The following is a 23,011-nucleotide window of genomic DNA, read 5'->3' on the forward strand; positions in this document are numbered from 1 at the left end:
AGGTGAATGCAACAAACTATCAATCGTTGATCGGTTCTTTAATGTATTTGGCGATTTCAACACGGCCGGACATAATGCATGCAGTATGTGTACTAGCGCAAAGAAACCAAAATCCACACTCTGAACATGAGGCGGGTGCAAAACATATTTTGAAGTATTTGTCAAAAACAATTGATTTAAAGTTAATTTATTGCAAAAATGGTAAGCCGGTAGAAGGATACGCAGATGCTGATTGGGCCAGCAATAGTGTAGATAGAAAGTCATATACCGGTTATTCATTCTTTTTGGCTGGCAGCGCTTTTTCATGGCAAAGTAAAAAGCAAGATGTAGTTGCTTTAAGTAGTACGGAAGCGGAATATATAGCTTTAAGTACTGCAGCAAAGGAAGCTGTATACATTCGGCGGTTATTAACTGAAGTTGGTTACAACCACGAAGATCCTATTTTGGTGAAAGGTGACAACATGGGCGCAATTCAAATTTCGAAGAATCCTGTATTTCACAAACGCACCAAACACATTGAAATAAAATATCACTACATTCGAGAAGTTATTGAACAAAATAAAATTAAGTTAGAGTATGTTTCTACAAATGAAAATGTATCTGATATTTTTACGAAAAATTTGCAAAAACAAAAACATGTAAAGTTTACACTTATGCTTGGTCTTAAAAATTAATGTAAGAAATATTTAACTTGAGAAAGAGTGTTGAAATATTAGTTTGTAATGATTTATCAAAGTTGAAATATTTCCTAATGGGAACAAAGAATGAACTATTGTACTCATAGAATGAATAAGTACTATTGCATAAGATGAAGAATATGAACTATTGTACTCCTTTTTAACTTTCAGTCTTGAATAAACGTTTGATTGCTCAACATATCTAACAAAATTATCTACCAGATTATAATAAAAAAATCATTTCAAGAATATTTTTATTTTGCATTATCATTTTAACTTCACAACCTCTCAAAAAACCACCCGACATATTAAGACTTCCACCAAAATACGGGGAACAAAATTTCAAATTTGCGTGGCCCATTCACGGAAATAACTCGAAAAATCAAGCTTTTTATAAACACAATAAAATCACCGCAGATGATGGCAGAGTTTAAGCTTGAAAGGTCTGCATAAAAATATTTGAAACTTTTTTTAAGGGGGGGCAGCTTCTCTAGACAACGAGTTCTTCAATCATTTTTTGCGAAAAACAGAGAGTATTGATTATGTTAAAATAAGTTACATATTAATTAATACTCATGCTTAAATTAATATACAAGAACTTTTTTTTAATAAAAAAAAAAACAAAATGGTGGCGATACAGCTGTTAAAACGTGGCTCTTCTAATTTGCGCCTTGGAATGTACAGCCTTTTGTAGTCAACTGAAATCAATCGGACAAAATTTGTTCATTAAAATAAGGTGGTCCGCTTTGCACTCACCTATTTTTAACGAAAAAAAATTAAAAAAAAACACCAGTCTAACGGTTAGACGCGATAGAATTGAAACCTTCCGTAAAACAAACTGAGAGAGAATAAGACGAAAGCAGCATTAGGAGCAAGATAATTATAGGTTCATTATAATATTGCTATAAAGTTCATATTTTATTTTCTTCATTTTATTATTATTCATCCTCAATGTTTTCAATTTCAAAAATTTGATACGAGTGGCTTATGATAGCTAAAATATGATACAAATGCTTTGGTTTCGATGTTGTCAACATGTCTTTTGAAATACCGCGTCAATGGTTGTTTTTGATCGTGTTGTCGATTCAGTGCGATTGTTACACATTTTTAAATTGAATGTTGTATTGAGAACGTCAATTAAAGGAACCGCTGTGACCAATGCAAAATTTACGTTAAAATCGCCACTTAAAATCATTGGAACTTTATTGTAATCTTTTCTAAGTATCCGCGATACTTCTGGTGTATACTTTATTAAATTTTCGTGAATGAATTCCGTGATGCTATTTATTGATTTTTTTTTTCTGTCGATATTCACGACACTTTTCTGCATTATTTTTCGGCATAATTGCGGTAAATATTTAAAAATGAAAATATTTACGAATATAAAAATACACACGCGGTTTGTGCGTGAGTACCATTCGGAATTCACAGAGAGAACGTCAGTTCGAATCTCGGTGAAAACACCAAAATTAAGGAAAACTATTTTTCTAATAGCGCTCACCCCTCAGCAGGCAATGGCAAAACACCGAGTGTATTTCTGCCATGAAAAAAAGCTCCTCATAAACATATCATAAAATAAAAAAATAAAATAACTGTATAAAAAAAAATTTTCTCTTGTGATTCGAACCAAGGATTTTGGATCGGAAGCTCACATTGCTAGCCGCTCGGCTATCGCGCCATGCTGTCGGCGCTGACCTAAAAGTTATTTAGTTCGTCGCTACGTGTATATGTAATATTCGTAAATCTCAAATCACTCCCAACGATTCTAAAGAAGTTTTCACTTCAAAAATTGTTTTTTGATGAAAATACAACTTTATTCTGAAAAAATGGTTACAAGTGAATCATTGAAAGTATTGCCCATCGCTGGCTACTCCTTTTCCTTTTCTTACCGTCGCGGTAAAACTGATCACCTTTTGAGGCTATCCACGGATCAAACCATTTTTGAAGTCTTCAACTGCTGGTCAGCTAGACCCTGTGCCATCGATCGGAAGAGGTGACAATCGGACGTCGCAATATCTGGAGAATTTGGCGGGTGGGGTAGGATTTCCCATTTCAGTGTTTCCATGTAGGTTCTAACGGATTTGGCAACGTGAGGCCGATCGTTGTCATGCTGTAGAATCACTTTTTCATGCCTCTCCGCGTATAGCGGCCGCTTCTTGCGCAGTGCTCGGCTCAATCGAATCAATTGAAGTTGGTTCGCTTGGTTTTAACAGTTCATAATAAATAAAACCAACTTGGTCCCACCAAATACATAGCATAACCTTCGCGGCGCGAATATTCGGCCGAGGCGACGACGTAGAAGCATGAGCGAGCAGTCCCCATGACTTTCTGTTCTTCGGATTGCTGTAATGAATCCATTTTTTATCACCCATCACGATGCGATGAAGAAAACCCATCCTTTTTCGCCGCTGGAGCAGTTGTTCACAGGCGAAAAAACGACGCTGAACATCCCTTGGTTTTAACTCATAAGGCACCCAATTCAGCGCCTTCGAAGGTTTTTGGACTTCCTTCAGGCGAACGGTCGTCAAAATTAAAATCACCGTCTTTGAAGCGACGGAACCAATCTCGGAACGTTGTTTCACTAAAAGCAGCATCTCCATAAACTTTTGGTAGTTCTCGATGCGCTTGAGCCGCCGTTTTTTTCGAATGAAAGAGGAAAATCAACACTTCCGCAAATGACGATTATTCGACACAAAATCAGACATTTTCACAAAACCAAAAGTATAAGATACCAAAACAAAATCACTAATGTGTCGGAGCAGTTTGTTTACCCTATGTCTAAGTGTTGTTGATGACGTTTAGGTTATGTTAGAATCGACTAGCACACACTGCTGGCGGCATATATTGACAACTTAATAAGTGAAACAGAAAAAAAAAATTAGCCTTTTTTCTATAAACTAATCGATCAAAACAATATTTTTAGTGATAATTAGTAGAAAATTTGAAGTACATGCAAAAGCCAATATGTTCAAGAAAATCCTTGTAAAATTTTAACTGAATATCTTGATTACATTTTGATTTATATTCAAGTAATTCGAGAAAAACGCGATTAACGTTTTCGTTCTTACTCATCTTTCATTCGATGCTCATCACTTCACTAACTTTATAGTGACTTTAAACTTTCTATTAAGCTAAGAATATTGGGAAGAGATTCTTTAGCTTTGAGAGCATTTTTTAAGCAAAAAAGAAATGGAAAATTTCAGAGTTCGGGAGGAGTTTTTAGACGTACTTTCAAATCGGTACAGCTCGCGTAAATCTTAATATATTTATGAAATGTTTTGGTGTAAGTCTTTAAATATGTATAATACATTTTATAATTCCGTTGAAAAAAAGTACCTTTTTTTGGTATGGAGACTGATGTGCCCTAATAACTTTGCACAAAAAGCTTCGGTTGGAAAAGAAGTTTTTCGAACCTTGAAGCTTTCCGAGTTTTTTTTTTTTTTTGCATAAATTACATACACTTACTAACGCTGCCTGTCCATAAGTCAAAAATTGTGCAAAAAGCATAGCATTTATTTAAAAACTGCCACCACGCAAAATTCGGGGTAAATTTTTTTTCGTTGCAAAACTTTAGAAGGTTTACTATTACCTTGCATTAAAATAATTAAAAAAACTGAGAAACTTTTGAGTCGATTGAACTGAAATTCTTAAGATATGTTAACTTGGATTTAACTAGCGAAAATTCGTCTAAAGGTGTCGTGAGTGTCGATCTATTTCCAAAAATTGCGTTAAAGCTCTGATGCGGTTCTTATTCTGAATATAAAGAGTCTTTCAAAAGTGACGACTAGATGTCTTTCGCATTCCTTCAGAGTGGCGTTCCATCTTTCTCACTAGAAGATATATGCCTATGCCTGTGCCGGCATCCAGGACCCGCTTTTTTATCCGGAAACTACTCATGATTTTGAACGTTTCCTCGCTGCTGCATCGACCAGATGCTATGTCGATTAAATTTTCTATGATTATGTCCCCCACTGCATTTTCCAACGCTCAACGTTCTTGCTCTCAACGCATGCATTGGAGGACACATTCCGCGTAATCTTCGGTTGCGTCACCGTATTTGCATCTGGGGTGTACGCATTTCCCTATTGCGAACTGGTATTTTTAAGACCTTCAAAAGTAAAGTTATTACTCTTTGCGTACTATGTTTCGAGAAAGTTGAACAAATCATACTAACATTCTTAAATCGCAAACTTTTTGGTATTTCATCTTAAATATCTGCAATCTGCCCTTGTCGTTCAATTTAAAGACATTTTGCTTCTTCACTATTCGTTGGAATTTTCTTCACTTCCCTCTTACAACTTCCAGCATAACAGACCCACACACAAGCATTTAACGACTTATTTGGCACCAAACACGTAGCGCAGCTCACAACGATAATCTCGCAATGTGCAACAGGCAAAGGCAATATGGGCACGCAAGCAAACGAGAAGCTCTGAAGTAGTTGCCCTTGTCATTGCAGTAACTATTAGCTGCATCATATCGCAAAATCTGCTATTGCTTTAAGAAACATGGAAGCTTCTAGAATTGATAAACGTGCCAACTACAGTCTTAGCCCAGTAATTCGAACACACAGAATCCCGTGGCGGCGAACATCACTAGTAAATATGGATTAAATGCAGTTGTGACAATTGACAGCATCGCTTTAAGAGCTCAATTTTAGTACTCTTAGGGCTAATTTAGCTTAAAAATTTTACAAATAAAATAAATAACTTTTTTTTATTTTATAAATACAATTTTTTTATATTTTATAAATACAATTTTATAAAAAAAAAAATTAATAACTATTATTTTATTATATTAATATTCCGTTTTATTACATTAATAAAGGGTGATAAATTTAGATGTATTTAGGGCATTTATTTATTTAAGTTGGCGGCGTAATTCGGCCATCTGTAAACAGTAATTTTAAATGATGCGTGACTCGCTGGGGGACTTCGGTCGGTATCTCGTGAATAACTTTAGTAATGTTGGCTTCCAAAGCCTCAGCTGGTTTATCCACAAATCATTGAGACTTTATATACCTCCACAAATAATAGTCCAAAGGTGTGATATCACACGATCTTGGTGGCCAATCGGATGTATGCCTGTATGGCAAGTAGCACCGTTTTGTAGGAACCATGGATTGGATGCTGTGGAGATCAAGGGTTTGAATTAACGGTGCCACGCGTTTGTCATTCGTTATTACATTGGCGTCGGCCTCGTCTTTGAAGAAATATGGGACGATGATTCCACTAGCCCTTAGGCCGCACTAAACGGTTGTTTTCACTGAATATTATGACATTTCTTGAGTGGCTTCGGGTTGCTCCTCAGCCCAAACACGGCAGTTTTATTTATTGACGTAGCCATTAGACCAAAATGAGCTTCATCGCTGAATGAAATTCGGGTCCCAAAATACGGACCTTCGGTGAGTTTTACAGCAGCCCAAAGACTGAAATGATGCTGCTTTGGAAGATCGGCCGGCTTTAGATCGTGGACTAGCAGATCTTTGCGAAGTGATATAAAATAGGCCAAATTGTTGAGATTGTCGCCGACTCGATTCTTCATGGTCTTCGGTAAAACTATTATTTGCAGTCACAATATTCTCTTCACTTCGGGCTGTGCGTGGAGTAATCGGTGGAATATCATCCAATAATGCGAAATTATTCTAAATTTTGCTTTTACTTAAAAAGAAATACTAAAAAATTAGTTAGATAGTAGTCGCGCGGATCTGTCAAATAATCCCTATTGGGTGGAGGTCCTTTTCCCCTCCATATCTCATCACAAAACAGTTCTGATAAAATACCGTTATTTAGCAAGAGTATGCAAAACCAAATAAAGATATAATATATTTTATTCGATTTAGTATCCAAATTATATAGGAAAAAATATAAAATAGTCGGTTTAGGGAGTTAACACTGTACTGAACTTTTCTAGCAATCGCGACCAACAATACTAAAGCACTTTACCTCGTACTGCATTACTTGCACGTTCGTCCGTCGTGCAGAGATGCTTAGGGACGCATGTGAGGATTTGAACAATCGGAGTGCAGCGAAGTGAGCTGTGCGTTAGTCTCGCTTGAAGACACAACGGAAATCCGCTGCTTGAAAATTTGTTGCACTACTTTTCTCTTACTTTGTTGCAATTGTTGTTTGGCAATGTTATACCCGCGCGCACTTACGCTCAACGGCATTATAATTCTGCTGACGCAACGGTTGTATGTCACAGAAGCAGTTAAGATAATTCGGCGAAACTCACCGTGATGCGAGTGGCGTAAGTTTGTGCGAAGTGTAATAACCACGACCACCTCTCACATAACTCTCACTGTCAATGAGTTTCTATGACTACAAAAACAACAGCAAATCCAAATAAAATTTTACTAAAATGCAGGCAAGCATATAAAGTACGGTGCGGAGCGATAACTCCTTGCTTGTTGCTTATCATATTTATTTGCACTAGTTTTCGTCAACTAAGCAAACTCTACTTTGCGCCAGGTGTCACTTGCAGTGTGCACAAGTTGCCACATTGCGCCTTGAGGAGCACCGGTATGTGCTCCGTTTTGCGCAAATACAAATTACAGCGTCGTGAAATTAATAGTTTTAAATTGATTAATTAAATTTCGTACAACTAAGTATTTGCGCAAATATATGTTGAAGATTAGTGCAAATCTCTGCTAGAGATTGGATTCATTTTTTTTACTGCTTACTTTTAGGGGGTGAAGTTTGCAACTAGAAGCCCATTAACGATTCTTGGCAGAGTTCTAATAAATGCCGTATTGAGTTATAAGCACATTGCAGAAACTAGAAAATGAAAAATATGGTATTTCTCGAAATTTTAAAAGTGCAACACATTATTTAAAATGCAGATAAGTGCCTGCAGTCAATTGCAAATTTCTTAGTGCTCAGCTAAAGCATCAGAAAGATACATTGACATTATAATATCGATAGTGTGATTATGGTTTACTTTTACAGTTCGGACAGAGCGAAAAAAATAAAAATTTATGAATTGGGTCGGGGGATAAGTTCGTAGCGTTTTTACTGAAGACTTTTATTTAAACAAAAAAACTATAATTATATCAAAAAGTTAATCAATTATAAAGTGTGGTTAAATTTCAAGGGCCGATGTTGCATGTGAACCACACCTAAACGTCAACGACACCGTAGGACTTCTTTATTTGGGCAACAATTCAAGAGCTAAAGGATGAGATAATTCGGCACATTAACTGCTGCTTTTTCATAGCAGAAATACACTCGGAGGTTTGCCATTGCCTGCCGAGGGGCGACCGCTATTAGAAAAATGTTTTTCTTAATTTTGGTGTTTCACCGGGATTCGAACCTACGTTCTCTCTGTGAATTCCGAATGGTACTCACGCACAAACCCATTCGGCTACGGCGGGGACATCAGAATTCGTTTTAGAGGTATGGTTCCTTCGGCAAAGTTTCTATTTTGATCCCTAGAATATGATTTTCACAGAGCAATGGGCGATTTTTTTGCCTCCCCACAAATCGACCCGGCCTACTGAACACTAATAAAAAACAAAATAACTCAAAAATACAATTATCATAGTTTTGTAAAGCGGAAAGAGCTCTATCGAATGGATGTCTACCCTTTGCCAAACAGCAAACAAATCGTTGTAAAATAAAAGAAAATATAAAAACACTATACGTATTCCCCAACCCAATATTTACATACCTAGTAATTCGGACCGATCACGGATTCACCATTCCGTATTGTTTGGAAAAATGTTGAAAAAATGCGCTTTGCTATCCAGAAGATCATGATTATAATAACCCTCTGTTGGACACCCAGGTCTAGTCAGACCTTTTTCGACGTTGAACCTAAATTTAACGCATTTCCATTAAAGCTAACGAATCGCGCTTCCAGGTGGCATCCTTACTTTCGATCGATTTATGATATAATCTTATAAAACAGATCATAAAAAGGATTTAAAAAGCTACAGCTTCGGTTGGGCTCCTCGGACTTGGCTCTACCCCTATGTATTTACTTGCATTTGTATAGGGCCACCTACAGAACCAAAAATAATCGCGGAAAATGTTTTGGTTCGTAAAAACAATGTTTTTTTGTTATATTTTTATTTTGACTCCTTTCGAAGATGGTTGAAGAAATAAAAGTTGATTACAATGAAATATATGGGAAATATGAAATGCTAATATTTATTTATGTAATCGATAGAAGGCAAGAAAAACATATTTAAGAGATTTTTGAGTGCTGTTGACATACTGAATTCTTGCATGCAATAAATAGAAACGAGTTTTTAGGCGAAGCTTTTCGCCTCCTCATAGACAAATACGACAATATCTCTTGGCTGTGAGTGTATCGACTACGATTGGTTGGTTAGTGGACTACAATATTCCCAGTTATAGTAATAGGTTTGCTGAAAAATGATTCCATAGCCAAACGAGCAGGGAATTGAAAAATAACGCCTGAATTATGCATACGAGTTCGATGTTTGCAAGAACCAATGTGTTCGATAAAGTCGTCAAAAAACTTCCTCTCACAAAAATTGTTCTGAACCCATTAACTTCCTTGCAAATATCAAACATTGCTGACTGCCCAGGCCTGGGTGCCCAACGGCGCGTTAATATGCTTTAAATAACCGCGTTCTCCCGCTTTACTTAAATCTAAAATCCACTGAATATCGAATAAAGAAGGCCAGTATAGCTTTCTACTCTTGAAAACCTATAATCGACAAAATATGGGAATTCAAGCCACAACTCGGTCTTTGGATACACAAAGTGGGGTTCTGCCAATTTAAAACTTATGGACGCCTGGCTTTGTAGACAACCCTTCGGAAAGGCTATAATATCACTTAACTGGGGACTTTTTGCACTGGTATCACCGGAGCATGTGGAACTTGTCGCAGTGCTGCCCCGAATGTCATTTTGCACTTACTTCCCATCGACTTTTACGTTAATTCCATCGCTGCTCAAAGTACATACAATCAAGTTAAAGGAGCTTGGTCTCTCAAGGGCATGGTCATGGCAGAACAGATGGAACAGATATCTTTATTCGCAAACTGGAGTTTGAGGGTCATGCCAGGGCATTCTTTGCAAGTAGGCAGGATTGGAATGAGGGGAAGATATGTACCGATGCTGGTACCTCTGTCTTCACTTTCGGCTACAAAATTGAATCGCGAGTCGGAGCAGGGGTTTTCTCTAAAACAGCCAATATATATATATATATATATATATATCCTTAAAACCGCCGAATACTGCAGCATGCTTTTCAGGCAGAAGTCTTCGCGATCCTGCAATCCAATAGTTCTCCTGTAAGAAGGAGATCAAATCTCTTGGGTATGTAGGTAGCATTTATCTGTTCTGTATTCCAGGACATAGGAAGATAGAGGGAAATGAAATGCCTGATAAGCTTGTTAGGAAATGCTCGACTGAATTGGTTTCACAGGTCTCCTACCCGGTCATCGGCAGTATCTTGACTGTTGTTAAAGCGGAACTGCACAACTTATTTCTCAAAAAAACACAGAAAAAGGAAGCTCCCTTTCTTCGTTTGCTATTTTGGAAACCCTGTGGCCTTAATACAATAGACGTAGGACTATGTAAGTTCTGGTGTCTACACGCCACCCAATTTCCAAACTCTTAGCAGTATTTACCGGTCATTGGACGACCGGCACACCCGCAAAAAAGCTAGGTTTACCAATTAATTCCCATTGCAAAAGTTGTGGCGACCTTTCAGAGATAGAATCTTTTTACCACTTTGTTTGTAAATGGGCGGGTTTGGCGGCAAGATGATTAAGGTCACTGAGTACTGCTTTCTTTGACAGCCTGGCAACCAAAATTTCATCAACCTTCTTCATTATATCAACAGCTCTGGCTGGCTATAGATTTATGTACGTTGGAAGTCTCACAATGGTATCAAAGCGACGCTTTAGTGCTAATTGGGGAGTGTCTGACAGGTACTTCAACCATTACCCTACAATGCTGTTGAATATTTGTCGTACGTACATATGTAATTACTTCATCATATAAATCTTCTGGGATTTTAGTATTTAATAGATCGTAGCCCGTTGCCTTTTTACTGGCTTTGTTACCTGACTTAATTGCTGTTATGTCTATCGCATCATGGCAGTTCATTCTTCGCTTTGTCAGTATATCCAAGCAAATACTTATGAGGCTTCCACTTTATTCTATTATTTCCAGTACCTACGTAAGAGCTCAATTAATTCCTAGCTAAAGTTGAATAAATAATTTTCCTCCTGCGAAATGTATTGGAAAAATTTAAGGTCAAACAAATTCAAGCACATAATCTGGTACCTAAATATTTACTTAAAATATGCAAAAAGCACAAAAAATGTTCCTCTAGTTCAATGCACATTTCCGAATTAACAATCAAATAACTTGTACATACATCACTTAGCTTCCACAAAATTTTTACTTTGAGAACAAATTACCATCATCGCTTTTATTGGCACCAAAAAGGAAAAATGAAAGAGATTTCTCAATAAAAAGACTATCCGTAAGGGAGAGAGGGTAAACAGGAAGGAAGAGCAAAATAGAAAGAGAAAAAGAGAAAAACAACTTATAAAATACGAGTTAAAGTCCAATAAATGTCTAGAAGTATGGAAATGCAATCGATAAGCATTGACCACGACGAAGCGAGCAATGAGAAGCGAAGCGATCCAAGACGAAAGGATAATGGTTATTTAATGGACGAGACGGGGAAAACTCGAACAGTAAATGTAAAAGCAAAAAGCTCAAAACTAAGACACAAAAAAACGAAATAACAAAAATCACAAATAAACAAACTGCAATTGGTTGGGCGCATCTCGAACTCGGCACTCACTTGATGATGTCAGCTTTGCATTTTTTGTCATGAAGCATAGTCGTACGACAATTGATTTCAAGCCCAAGAAGATTTGACGATTGGCTTAAGCTGTTAGTTAATCACGATTGTAATTGACATACGAGTTTGTGCTGGGGTGAGCAAAAAGTTGGACCAAAGTAAACGTCAATATATAAAATACTTGTGCATTTAGGCTGGAGTAATTAGACTTTGACCATCTCTTGCACCGGAGATTTGGCCCGTCATTAGATGCTCTGGTTAGTCTAACATCACTTGATGTTTTCATCCAAGGAGAGGCCATCTACGGGCCCCTGTCCAGCACTGGACAACAGAAAAGGCATGGACCTCAATCCAATGATCCTCTTCATGCCCCATGCCATCAGGAGGCGTACCTGAAAAGAGATACAGTGTGGCGGTGCCAGAGTCTCAGTTGTGGTCAAACTCCGGCTCTGGTGTCTACATGGAATCCAGCGGGATGAAACTACACTTTGTTCTTGGAATGCAAGCATCTGTGGATCAAGCGGAGGTGTATACTATTCAAGAAGCGATGAACTTTGTTGCAGAAAACAGATGGAGAGGCAGATCTGTATGTGTCAGTAGTAACAGCAAAGCTGCGCTCATGACCTTAGATAGCCCTCCAACCACTTCAAAGGTAGTTGATTCCTATAAATCCAGGGTGAACTATGTCGGTAAGCTTAATACCCTGATGTTAATATAGGTCCCGGGACATGTGGTTATCGCAGGTACCGACGTATCTGGCTCTTTACTTAAGAGTCAAAGAAGTTGGCCTCAGAGCCCGTTCTGCCACTCCCTTCTGCAGCCAAAAAAACCAAGGTTAGCAAACAGGTTACTTTAACCCACAAGCGAGCTTGGTAGGCTGAGAGTGGCTGGAAATGAACAAAACCGATGTTACCTATCATGTCCGATCGACTGTCGCAGAACCTCCTGTCATTAAGCAGAAGAGACTATAAGCAGCTGGTTGCGCTGATGATGGGCCATTTTCAGTGCACAGTGCACTCTGCCCAGCACGTGGAGAAGAGGATGAGACGACGTACCCCTTTTTGTGTATCTGCTCAATCTTTGCTCGAATCAGGCTTTGGCACTGATCTGTTAAGAAGCGACCACCTTGGCTCCTGCGTACCACAAGATCTAAAGAAAACTAAACAGGGAACCCGAATGCAGTAGAATGGACTTAATGTTGTCTAAGTGCTGTACTTGCCAGTTTGTCCCGACAAAAAAAATTAGACTTTGTACAAATAGTAAAATGAACTGTAACTCTGCGGCTCAGGCCATATTATCTCGTGTACAACGTTGCTCTCGCCGTTTTTTGATAACTGGCTGCAGCTATAAGCGATAGTCGAATTACATTAGACCATTGTGGTGCCCCTGTTTAACATGGGAACTTCAACATTTGGTCATCATGGAACCATTTAGATGCTCCTATGAAGCGTAGGATAGATTTTTTTCCCAACATCGGATAGCTCCGCAAGAGAGTCAAAAGAGTATTTTTTTTTGCTCTACTCCTAGCTAAGGCTGAACGTGTTCTACGGTTTCTTCCTCTTGCTCGTCTCTACAACTTTTGCAGTATTTTAGTGAAAATTGACACAAGCCACGATCTTAGAGATGTTCTCTTTTGAGAGCTTGAGCAGTTCTCCTGACCTTTCCTTATATATTTGCGGCCAAATTAGCCTAGTCGTAACACAAGTATTTTTTTGCGCTCCATAACCTATTGGTCTCCTGAAAAATATTATTTTTTACTCTTAATTTCCAAGTTGCCATAGGAGTTCTAATATTGCCTGTTTTCAAGCAGTGAAAGATAGGGTACTCATCTCTGCCTAGCTCATCGATCTTCCAATTTCCTTCAATATACATATCTATGTTCCGGAACCCATATAAAGCTTACCCTGAAGGCGGCGCTAAAATCATTTAGAGCTGCCAAACATCCCTGAACAACCCTTGATAGTACTCGTATAACTGCCTCCATTGATTTGATGGCCGCCTGACTGTCCGAGTAGATATTTATCGAAGGTTTTGTTACGGCGTGTCTATTAACGTACAAACTTACCCCCTTTTTGGCTAAGATTTCTGCTTGGTAGACGCTACACTAGTCCGGAATTCGGACAGAATATTCTAGTCATAACTCTTTAGAAAAAACCCTATAGTCTACGTTATTTTCTAGCTTGGGTCCAACCGTGTAAACATTTATTTCCCCTCTTCTTCGTGGCCTTTGAATTTGCCACTCTCTTCTTGACGTAATGCTCGTAATGCGAGCATGTGGAAGGTGAAAGAGTAGTCGATTTCTTGATTAAAGCTACACCTTGTAGGTAGCATAGAAGCTTGGCCAAGCCGCCTGGTCTTCCATAGCGCCATACTCTTAAATCTAAGCGCTGATGTGGCGGCCACGTGTTTTCCTACCAGATGTAGAGCAGACTAGCACCTCGAGAGCTTTATTAAGTGTAGTCCTTGGAGCGTCTGAGATACATAAAAACACATTTCTTTTGACATCCCTCAGCAGTTCCATATAACTTCCCTGATGACTATTGACCGAACTATCGAAGTGTAAATCCAATTTGTAGTACGAGGTGTTAATCCCCATTCGATTCCTACCGCTTTTTTGCATGTTTGCAATGTAATGTTGGTCTTTTAGGGTTCCTATTCGGAATTTATATTCAAGTAAAATTGTAGCTGGGGCTCATAAAATATTTCCTGTAGGAAGACCTACGAGCTCAGAACTGGCGTAAAGCTAGACCTTTTGACGACAGTACTGGATGTTGCTCAATACCCAAGCAATGCGCTCAACTGTCGCTTTTTATACAGAGTTGCCTTTGGCGCTCAATGCATTACAATAAATATAGATTTTGATGACCCCATTACCGTACCATCTGATTGCGAATTGCGAATCAGTGGCTGATATCGAGTACATTGAAGGTTTTGGAAATTATTTACTTCTCAGATTCCTGTTCAGTGACATTTGGAACCCCTTTGGAACAGCTTTCGTTTCACTTGAATGATTTCCGTCCTCAATGATGAATACGCCATTTTCAACTGTGCATTTGCATATTTGAGTTCAGCTACCCTATAAACTACAGGTATCAGAGTCGAGGTATCACTCAATCTGTCAACTAAAGAAACTTTTCTCTACAAGGGTTAAAATATATGCACTTCCAATTGAGCTTATCCAGCAAACTTATCGTACATTAGACTTCAATTTTAAAATCACCAAAAAAGTTATAAAATCCCTTAATGTATTCATATTAAAATTTGTAATATTTCTCTCACTCTCTCTATTTTATAGCACGTGGCTTTGGTATGCGCGTCGTTGGCGGCAAAACTGGTGCAGATGGCCGTCTCTTCGCTTACATCGTATGGACAGTGCCAGGTGGGCCGGCGGAAAAGAATGGACTACAGCAAGGCGATAAGGTAATTCATTTAACTTTTTGTGTCATCAACGCTTGAGCGATGTAGATGATAAAGTGAAGGCCAAAGGCAGCGAGTAATTCTATTTTCATACCAAACCTGCAGGTATGCCTCAATATTTTGCTCGCTTTTGTACTGGCGTGTCAAGGTTTGCATCTCCCGCTATTTATGATTCACGAGTACATATTTACGGGCATATCCATAACACTTTGGCACGCCATCAATGCTTTATGCTTTATGCAACTTATAAGCGTGAACAAAAGCCGTTAATTAAATTTTGCAGCAAGGTTTTCGATCGTTTACTTTTTATATTTATTTTAATTTTCACCTTTTATATTATATTGCCCTTTCATGCGCTTTTAAGGTAAGCGCAGTACTAAATAACCGTTTTTTGTTTGTCATTTCATTTTTTATAATTTTGTCTCTTATAAATTGAATTCAGTAATGTTTATGTCTCCTGTAGAAATTTTAGCATATGGAGATCTTCCCAAAGGAGAGCCACTTTTATTCCATGAACCTTTCAAAGTTTTTTACATATTTTTTATTATTATTTTTTTTTTACTTTCCAACCGCCTGAGTAAGGACTTTTGAAGAATTTCCTCTGCGGCAGTGGATTTTTAGTGGTCATTAATTTTTTATGGCCATATTTTTAATACTTGTGCTTGCTTAGTTCTTAAACGTTGGTGTCATTGAATACGGCACAGCTCATCGCCTTACATCCTTTGCGCATAACAATAAAGCTTGATTGATATTTATGTGCCACTTGTGGCTGACTACTTATGAGCAGAAATTTGATGTTAATATGCACTCGGTGCAACTCAATTCAAAAAAATTTCGAGGAAATTACATTTTTTATGAAATGCGTAAAATGGTATAAAAGTTGCAATATTAAGGGGATCTTAGTGATAGGGTGATCCTAGTAATACTCGTAGGGTGCTCCTATTACACATTGAATCATTACATTCTAATGCTGTAAGAGCTAATACAATTTTTCTTTTTGTTTCAAAATACAGAACATACAGCCCACGACAAAATGATAGCGCAGCAATAATTTAATTTAACTATTTTGTTGTTGTTAATGTTTATCATTATTATTATTATTATTATAATCAGAATTTCAAGCCACATCAATTTGCGTTATATAGCCCGCTAAGGCATTACAATAAAGTAGAAGAATACAAACAACTTCTTAATAGACATAAAGGAAGGCTCGTCATTGGTGGCGATTTTAATGCCAAGCACGTTAATTGTGGCTCGGGCTTAACAACTACCAAGGGTCGTGAACTCTGGAAAACCGCTGAAGATCTACGTTGTCGAGTAGTATCTACAGGTAAACAAACACACCGGCCAACTGATCCTGATAAATCCCCCGACCTGATCGACCTTTTTATCGTCAGACAAATTCCGACCAATATGATATCAGTTGAAGATGGATTGGATCGCAAATTCAGATCACTTACCGATATTTATCACTACTAGTGGCATAATAAAACAGAACGTAAGAAACTGTGCGCTTTCAAATAAGTGTACTGACTGGGAGTTCTTCAAACACAAACTTGACACTTATGTTTAGATACATCAATTACCAACGCGTATGACATCGAAAAGGAAACAACAGATTTTACAATGCAAATAAAGAAATAAAAATCGAGCGTTCAATACAAAAATACAAAACCTATCAGCAGATAAAAAAGCTGATTATTCGCTTTGGAAAACTACAGCAAATTAAAAAAAGCCAATTATCCACAATCCTCCGATCAAAAAAATAAATAATTTCCAAGTTTGGGCAAAACGCGACATTGAGAAAGCCGAGGTCTTTGCGGAACATCTTGAAAAGAAGGTCAGCCCCACGAAAGATGTGATGGCTTCACCCCACCTCCAACGGTTACGAATTTTGCGAAATTGAACTATTTACACCAGAGGAAGTATTATCACAAATATCTGAATTGAAAACAAAGAAGAGTCCCGGTTTTGACCTTATAACTTCGGCTGTTTTTAAAAACCTAACATACAAGGCATTAATTAAACTAACAATGAGTATAAATGCGTGCATCAGCCAGAAATATATCCCATTACATTGGAAAATTTCAGAGATCATAATGATCTCTAAAGCAGGAAAAAACGCAACGAGGCAGCCTCATATCGCCCAATTTCATTACTACCACTCATGGGAAAACTTTTCGATAAACTATTTGTCTTGCACCTAAAAGAAATAATTTCACTCAAGCAACTAATTCCAACACATCAATTTGGCTTCAGAGAAAAACACTCGACGATAGACCAAGTTCATCGAATAGTTCACACAATAGAAGAGTCTCTGGAAAAAAATAACATCTGTTCAGCGATTTTCCTAGATGTAGCTCAGGCTTTTGATAAAGTCTGGCATTCCGATGCAATTTACCGAATTATTGACTTCTTATATTGAAGATCGATATTTTCGCGTAAAACATGGACAGACATATACCAGCCTTAGAAAAATCAATGCAGGCGTTCCGCAAAGCAGCATACTTGGACCTGTATTGTACTTGTATAGTATACTTCCAATTTGCCTGCTCCTAACAAACAAAAAAATAAATAATTGGCGCGTACACTTCTATTAGGTGTTTGGCCGAGCTCCTCCTCCTATTTGTGGTGTGCGTCTTGATGTTGTTCCACAAATGGAGGGACCTACAGTTTCAAGCCGACTCCGAACGGCAGATATTTTTATGAGGAGCTTTTTCATGGCAGAAATACACTCGGAGGTTTGCCATTGCCTGCCGAGAGGCGACCGCTATTAGAAAAATGTTTTTTTTTTTTATTTATTAATTTAGCTTTCACCGAGATTTGAACCAACGACCTCTCTGTGAATTCCGAATGGTAATCACGCACCAACCCATTCGGCTACGGCGGCCGCCTGTTCCTAAATCCTGCAAAAGAGCGACGTTTGCGGATGAGACGTGCGTCCTCGCTGTTGGCGAAAACGTGAATGAATCTACTGCGAAGCTACAGGCATCGATTATTGTAATAACAAACTGGACTCGTTTGTGGAATATTAAACTCAACGACACTAAATCGGTACACGTAAACTTTACAAACAAAAAAGTTATCTACAAACTCATTCAAATATTTTCCGCAAACGTTCCGTATGCTTATACAGCAAAGTACTTGGGCATGACATCAGTCACTAAGCTCAGGTGGAAGGAACATATCAAAACCAAAGTCGCTGAGCTCAATTTAAAATATAGAAACTTGTACTGGCTTATCGGCAGAACGTCTAAAGTACGCATTGAAAATAAATTGTTAATTTACAAACAAAACCTTAGCCAGGGTGGACTTATGGAGCTCAATGTAGAAATCATTCAACGTTTTCAAAACAAGGTAATCCGGGACATCGTAAAAGCCCCCTGGTATACACGGAATGACGACCTACATAGAAACCTACAATGCATACAGTCAATGAAATGATAAATCTCTACGCCGTCAAGCATGCCAATAGGATTGAGCAACACATCGATGCTGAAGCCTCATCTCTTTGCGATAAAGCAATATATACTAGGAGGCTGAAGAGGACGAAACCTAGTGGTTATTAATAAGTAGATTCATAAATTCACAAACTAAAATTGCTTGTTAGTTATATAACTAGGTGTAATAAAAAAAAAATATTATTATTATTTTCTTTAATATAGCTCATTATTTAACAAAACCCATATAAATTCAAACTCCAAGCTTTTTCCAAAAATTACAAAAATTCAACAAACTTTTGATCAGAATTTATGGCTTTTAATAGAATTTTCTAGAAAAAAGCAGTTTGTGTGCAATTTTATAACTTATTCGATTCTAGTGTGCTAAAATGACTTTTCTGAAATCCAATTTATGCATTCTAATATCCAATTTATACTTTTAAAATCCAATTTCCGCTGCCCAAAATTCTATTTACACTCTCTATAATTCAATTTACGCTTTCTACAATTAAAATTACGCTTTCGAAAATCAAATTAACTATTCTATAATTCAATTCACTCTTCTAAAATTAATTTTGTGCTTACTAACGTCTAATTTACCCTTTTTTATATTCAATTCACTATTTTTAAATTCAAATTGACCATTCTAAAGTCCAATTGACTATTCTTAATTCCAATTTATGCTTTTTAATATCCAATTAACTATTCTAAACTTTAAATTGAATATTCCTAAGACCAATTTACTGTTAAAAAATCCAACCGACTTTTCTGAAATCCCATTTACGCTTTCTAAAATCGAATTTACGCTTTCTAAAACTCAATTGGCTATTTTCAAATTCAAATTGACTATTCCAAAGTCCAATTGACTGGTGTACAATCTAATTTACAGTTGCTAAAATCCAATTTACGTTTTATGAAATCCAATTTACGCTCTCTAGAATATAGTTGACTATTCAAAAATCCAGTTAACTTCTAAATTTCAATTTACGCTTTATAAAATCCAACTTATGCTTTCTAAAATCTAATTTACGCTTTCTAAAACTCAACTGACTATTCTAAAATTTAAATTGACTATTCCAAAGTCCAATTGACTTTTATAGCATTTAATTTACGGTATCTTAAGTTCAATTTAGGCTTTCCAAAATCCATTTTACGCTTCCTTAAATTAAGTTCTCAATTCTGAAATTCAAATTGACTATACCGATATCCAATTAACTATTCTGAAATCTAATTTACACTTTCTAAAATCCATTTTACGCGTACTAAAATCGAATTTCTGCTTTCCAAGCTCCATTTTACGCTTTCTATAATCCAATTTATGCTTTCCAAAATCCATTTGACGCTTTCCAAGCTCCATTTTACGTTTTTTAAAATTAAATTAACTAATCGGAAATCTATTTTACTATTTCTAACACCAAATTGACCCTTTACAAAATCCGACGGGAAATGGATTTCAATTTTGGCTTTTCAATTTGTGATTTTTTCTTCTGCATCACTTCCAACCAAACTTTTCCTTACAGATACTTGAATGGAACGGCATGTCCCTAATCGATCGCAGTTTCGAAGAAGTGTGCTCTATTATGGATCGCACCGGAGATATTGTAGAGCTGCTCGTCGAGCATGCCACGGACTTTCGCATGTGTGATCTGTTCGATGAAAATCTACCACCAGGCAACAGTGGCAATCAAAGCGGTCCACGGCGTTCTGGCGATGGTCCCGTGGGACTAGGCTTAATCGCGGGTGAGTTGCAAGCATTCAGTATTTTTTTTGTTTAAATAAACTTTCATTTAATTAAAAGTGAAAGACCAAAACAAAGCCAAAGAAAGAAATAACAAAATTTATGTAATAAAAAATACTTTAACGTAATTTTTTTTTCTCTTTTTTCTTACCAATTTTTTATTAATCATGAATTTTTACACAAATCTACACTATTTATATAACAATTTTTATTTCATTCCGATTTCAAATAACAAAAACCTACACAATATAACACTGAACTTTTCTTTTCAACAAACTCTAACAACAACCACAACAGACCCCGAAACAACAATAGACAAATCACCGGCCTCGCCGACCAGACGGAAATTACCCAAAACTCCGGTATAAAATCCTCATCAAAACCTTAACAACTCAAGAAAAATTCTAATTTATTTTATGAGAGAGTACTTACGTTGGCCATTTCACTTCAAATACTTTGCCTGTGGGGGCATAAAGTACACTGTAGGGAGGGAAGGGCGGAAAGTGTAGCAAAGTGCGCTGATATTTCAGCGAAGAAGTGAAAGGCAACGGTTGCTTTATTGTGGTGTAAAGATTTACATACTAAATGTGTAAGAAAGCAAGGTAGTGTTGAAAAAATAATTTTTGTGCAGTATTACAAAACAACAAAAAAACAAGAAGTGCATCATAAGGAAAGCGTAAAAAATTTGGCAACTAAGAAGAAAGAAGAAGCAGTGGTCGTAGATAAACAATATTTGTCGGTTATAAAAAAAATTTTCTACTCGCCTTTTATATTTTTTTCTTTCTTTAATGAGTTGTTATTATTATGATATTAAGGCAAATTAGTTATAATTTTTTCAAATGCTTTGCCACAACAAACTTAAGCTCCTTCACTGCTCTTAACAAGGCACATATTTATGTAAATATCATTTTTTTATTGGTACTCAAAACTAGTTACAATTTTTTTTTTTTTTGTTTTTTTTTTGCACTTAGTTTTTTAATTGGTAAATTTTAATTAAGTATTTCTATTATAAATGTTTTAAAGTACAACTTTCGAATTCTTGTTCTGTTCTAAATAAATGTTGATAGAGTAGAAAGAATTACGGGTTTTTTTTTGTTTTTAAGGAATTTTTTTTTTAACAATTTTTTTTAATTTTGAAATACCTATTAAAAACTGAAGTTCTGACAAATAATATTTTTTTAAAATAAATTACTGTATTAAGCACTTGCATTTTCATTTATTGTGTTTTCTATTGGCTGTACAACTGATTAATTTCATATTTTTTGTTAAAAAAAAAACCATTTATTTAAGTATAAAAGCGAAAAAAAATTTCATTCAAAACATTGTCCATCGGAAGCGGCAACTTTTTCCCATCTTTCAGGCAATTTTTTGATGCCATCCCAAAACAACTTCTCATCTTTTGCGCCGAGAAAGTCATCAAGCCATTTTTTAATACCTTCAACATTGGTGAACCGTATTTCAGAAAGGTGATTCTGCATCAACCGAAACAAGTGGTAATCAGAAGAAGCTATGTCTGGGCTATAAGGCGGGGGAGATAGAATTTCCCATCCGGCATTTTCCAAATAATTTTTGGCCGATAGAAAATCAATTTCTCGTGTCTGGTCGCCCATTCTGGCCGTTTTTCGGCTATTGCTTGCTGCAAACGTATCAATTGTTGCCTGTATACAGCCCGTGATCGTCTGGCCCGATTTTAACAGCTGGTGGTACATCACACCCTTCTGATCCCACCAAATACAGAGCATTACCTTCAAACTATGAATATTCGGCTTTGGTGTCGATTTGGCTGGTTGGCCTGGCTTCACATATGTTCTTTTACACTTTGGGTTGTCGTAATGAATCCACTTTTCATCGCCAGTGACAATACGATGCAAAAACGATTTCTTTTTGTGGCGATTCAGCAGCATTTCAGAGATGCAAAATCGTCTCTCAACGTCTCTCGGCTTCAATTCGTGTGGCACCCAATTTCCTTGTTTGTGAATATATCCGGCTGCTTTTCAACGTTTAGAAATGGCTTGTTGAGCGACTTCCAATGCCTCCAATTCTTCGTCTTCAAACTTTTTTGATGGACTTGATCGCTCTTTGTCTTCAGTCTCGAAATCACCACTTTAAATAGTGCAAACCACTGCTGACAAACTCTAACCTCTGGAGCATATTCAGGACACGCTTCTGAGAGTAAACGACGTGCTTCTGTTGCACTTTTCTTTAAATTGAAGAACAAAAGCAAACCTCCCGCAAATGCTGTTTTGTTGGAACGTAATTTGACATTTTGACGGTAATAAAAAAAAATTGTGTGTTTACCATGTAATATTCACTGTGACATATCAAATTTACTTGATCTTTTGGCGTGCTTCAACATAGAATAGCTGTCACTGTCAAAATATTGACTACATAAATAGATGTGAGGTTAGTAACAAATACGAAATTAATTTGTTGTACAGCCGATATCATTTTATTTTATTTCGGCTTTATTTTATTTTTAATAATTTTTTTTATTTTATTTAATAATTTTATTATTTTTTTGTATAATTTTATTGTAAATGTAGTGCGATGAAGCAAAACTTTGTTTATGTTAAATAAATTTTTTATTAAATTGTGATTCAAGTTTTTCATAAAGTGTAAACAAGAAAATTTCTGTGAAATTTCGTATGCCCTGCTTTGATTTTTTTTTTTTTTTTTATTCAAAAATAATTAAAATTTTCATAAAGTATAAACAGCCAAATTTCCGTAAAATTTTGTATGCCCTTCTTTAATTTTTTCCCCTTTTTTATAAAACATTTGTTTTTAATAATGATTTAAGTGTTTAAAAAGTGATAAAAATATTATTTCTTTATTTTTTGCTTCAAATAATATTTTTTTAGACCTACTTTTGTAGTAATCACTTGTATTTGCTCATTTTTATTTATTAAATAATGTTTCAATAAAAAGTCGTAGATTTGCTACAAAAA

General features: G+C 36.5%; 1 protein-coding gene across 2 annotated transcripts in view; it reads left to right on the forward strand.

The window, feature by feature from the left end:
• Positions 1–23,011, forward strand: part of LOC128860193 (regulating synaptic membrane exocytosis protein 1) — a 265,936-nt gene that overhangs the window by 165,155 nt on the left and 77,770 nt on the right. The window contains exons 8-10 of one of the 2 annotated variants that reach the window (XM_054097507.1): positions 14,767–14,891; positions 19,849–20,068; positions 20,364–20,428. In XM_054097507.1, the coding sequence (XP_053953482.1) occupies positions 14,767–14,891; positions 19,849–20,068; positions 20,364–20,428 (410 nt within the window). Of the gene's footprint in view, positions 1–14,766; positions 14,892–19,848; positions 20,069–20,363; positions 20,958–23,011 lie in introns of those variants that run through there. The other variant, XM_054097506.1, reaches the window with a different exon arrangement.

This window comes from Anastrepha ludens, chromosome 4, assembly GCF_028408465.1.
Source record: "Anastrepha ludens isolate Willacy chromosome 4, idAnaLude1.1, whole genome shotgun sequence".
Lineage (NCBI taxonomy): Eukaryota > Metazoa > Arthropoda > Insecta > Diptera > Tephritidae > Anastrepha > Anastrepha ludens.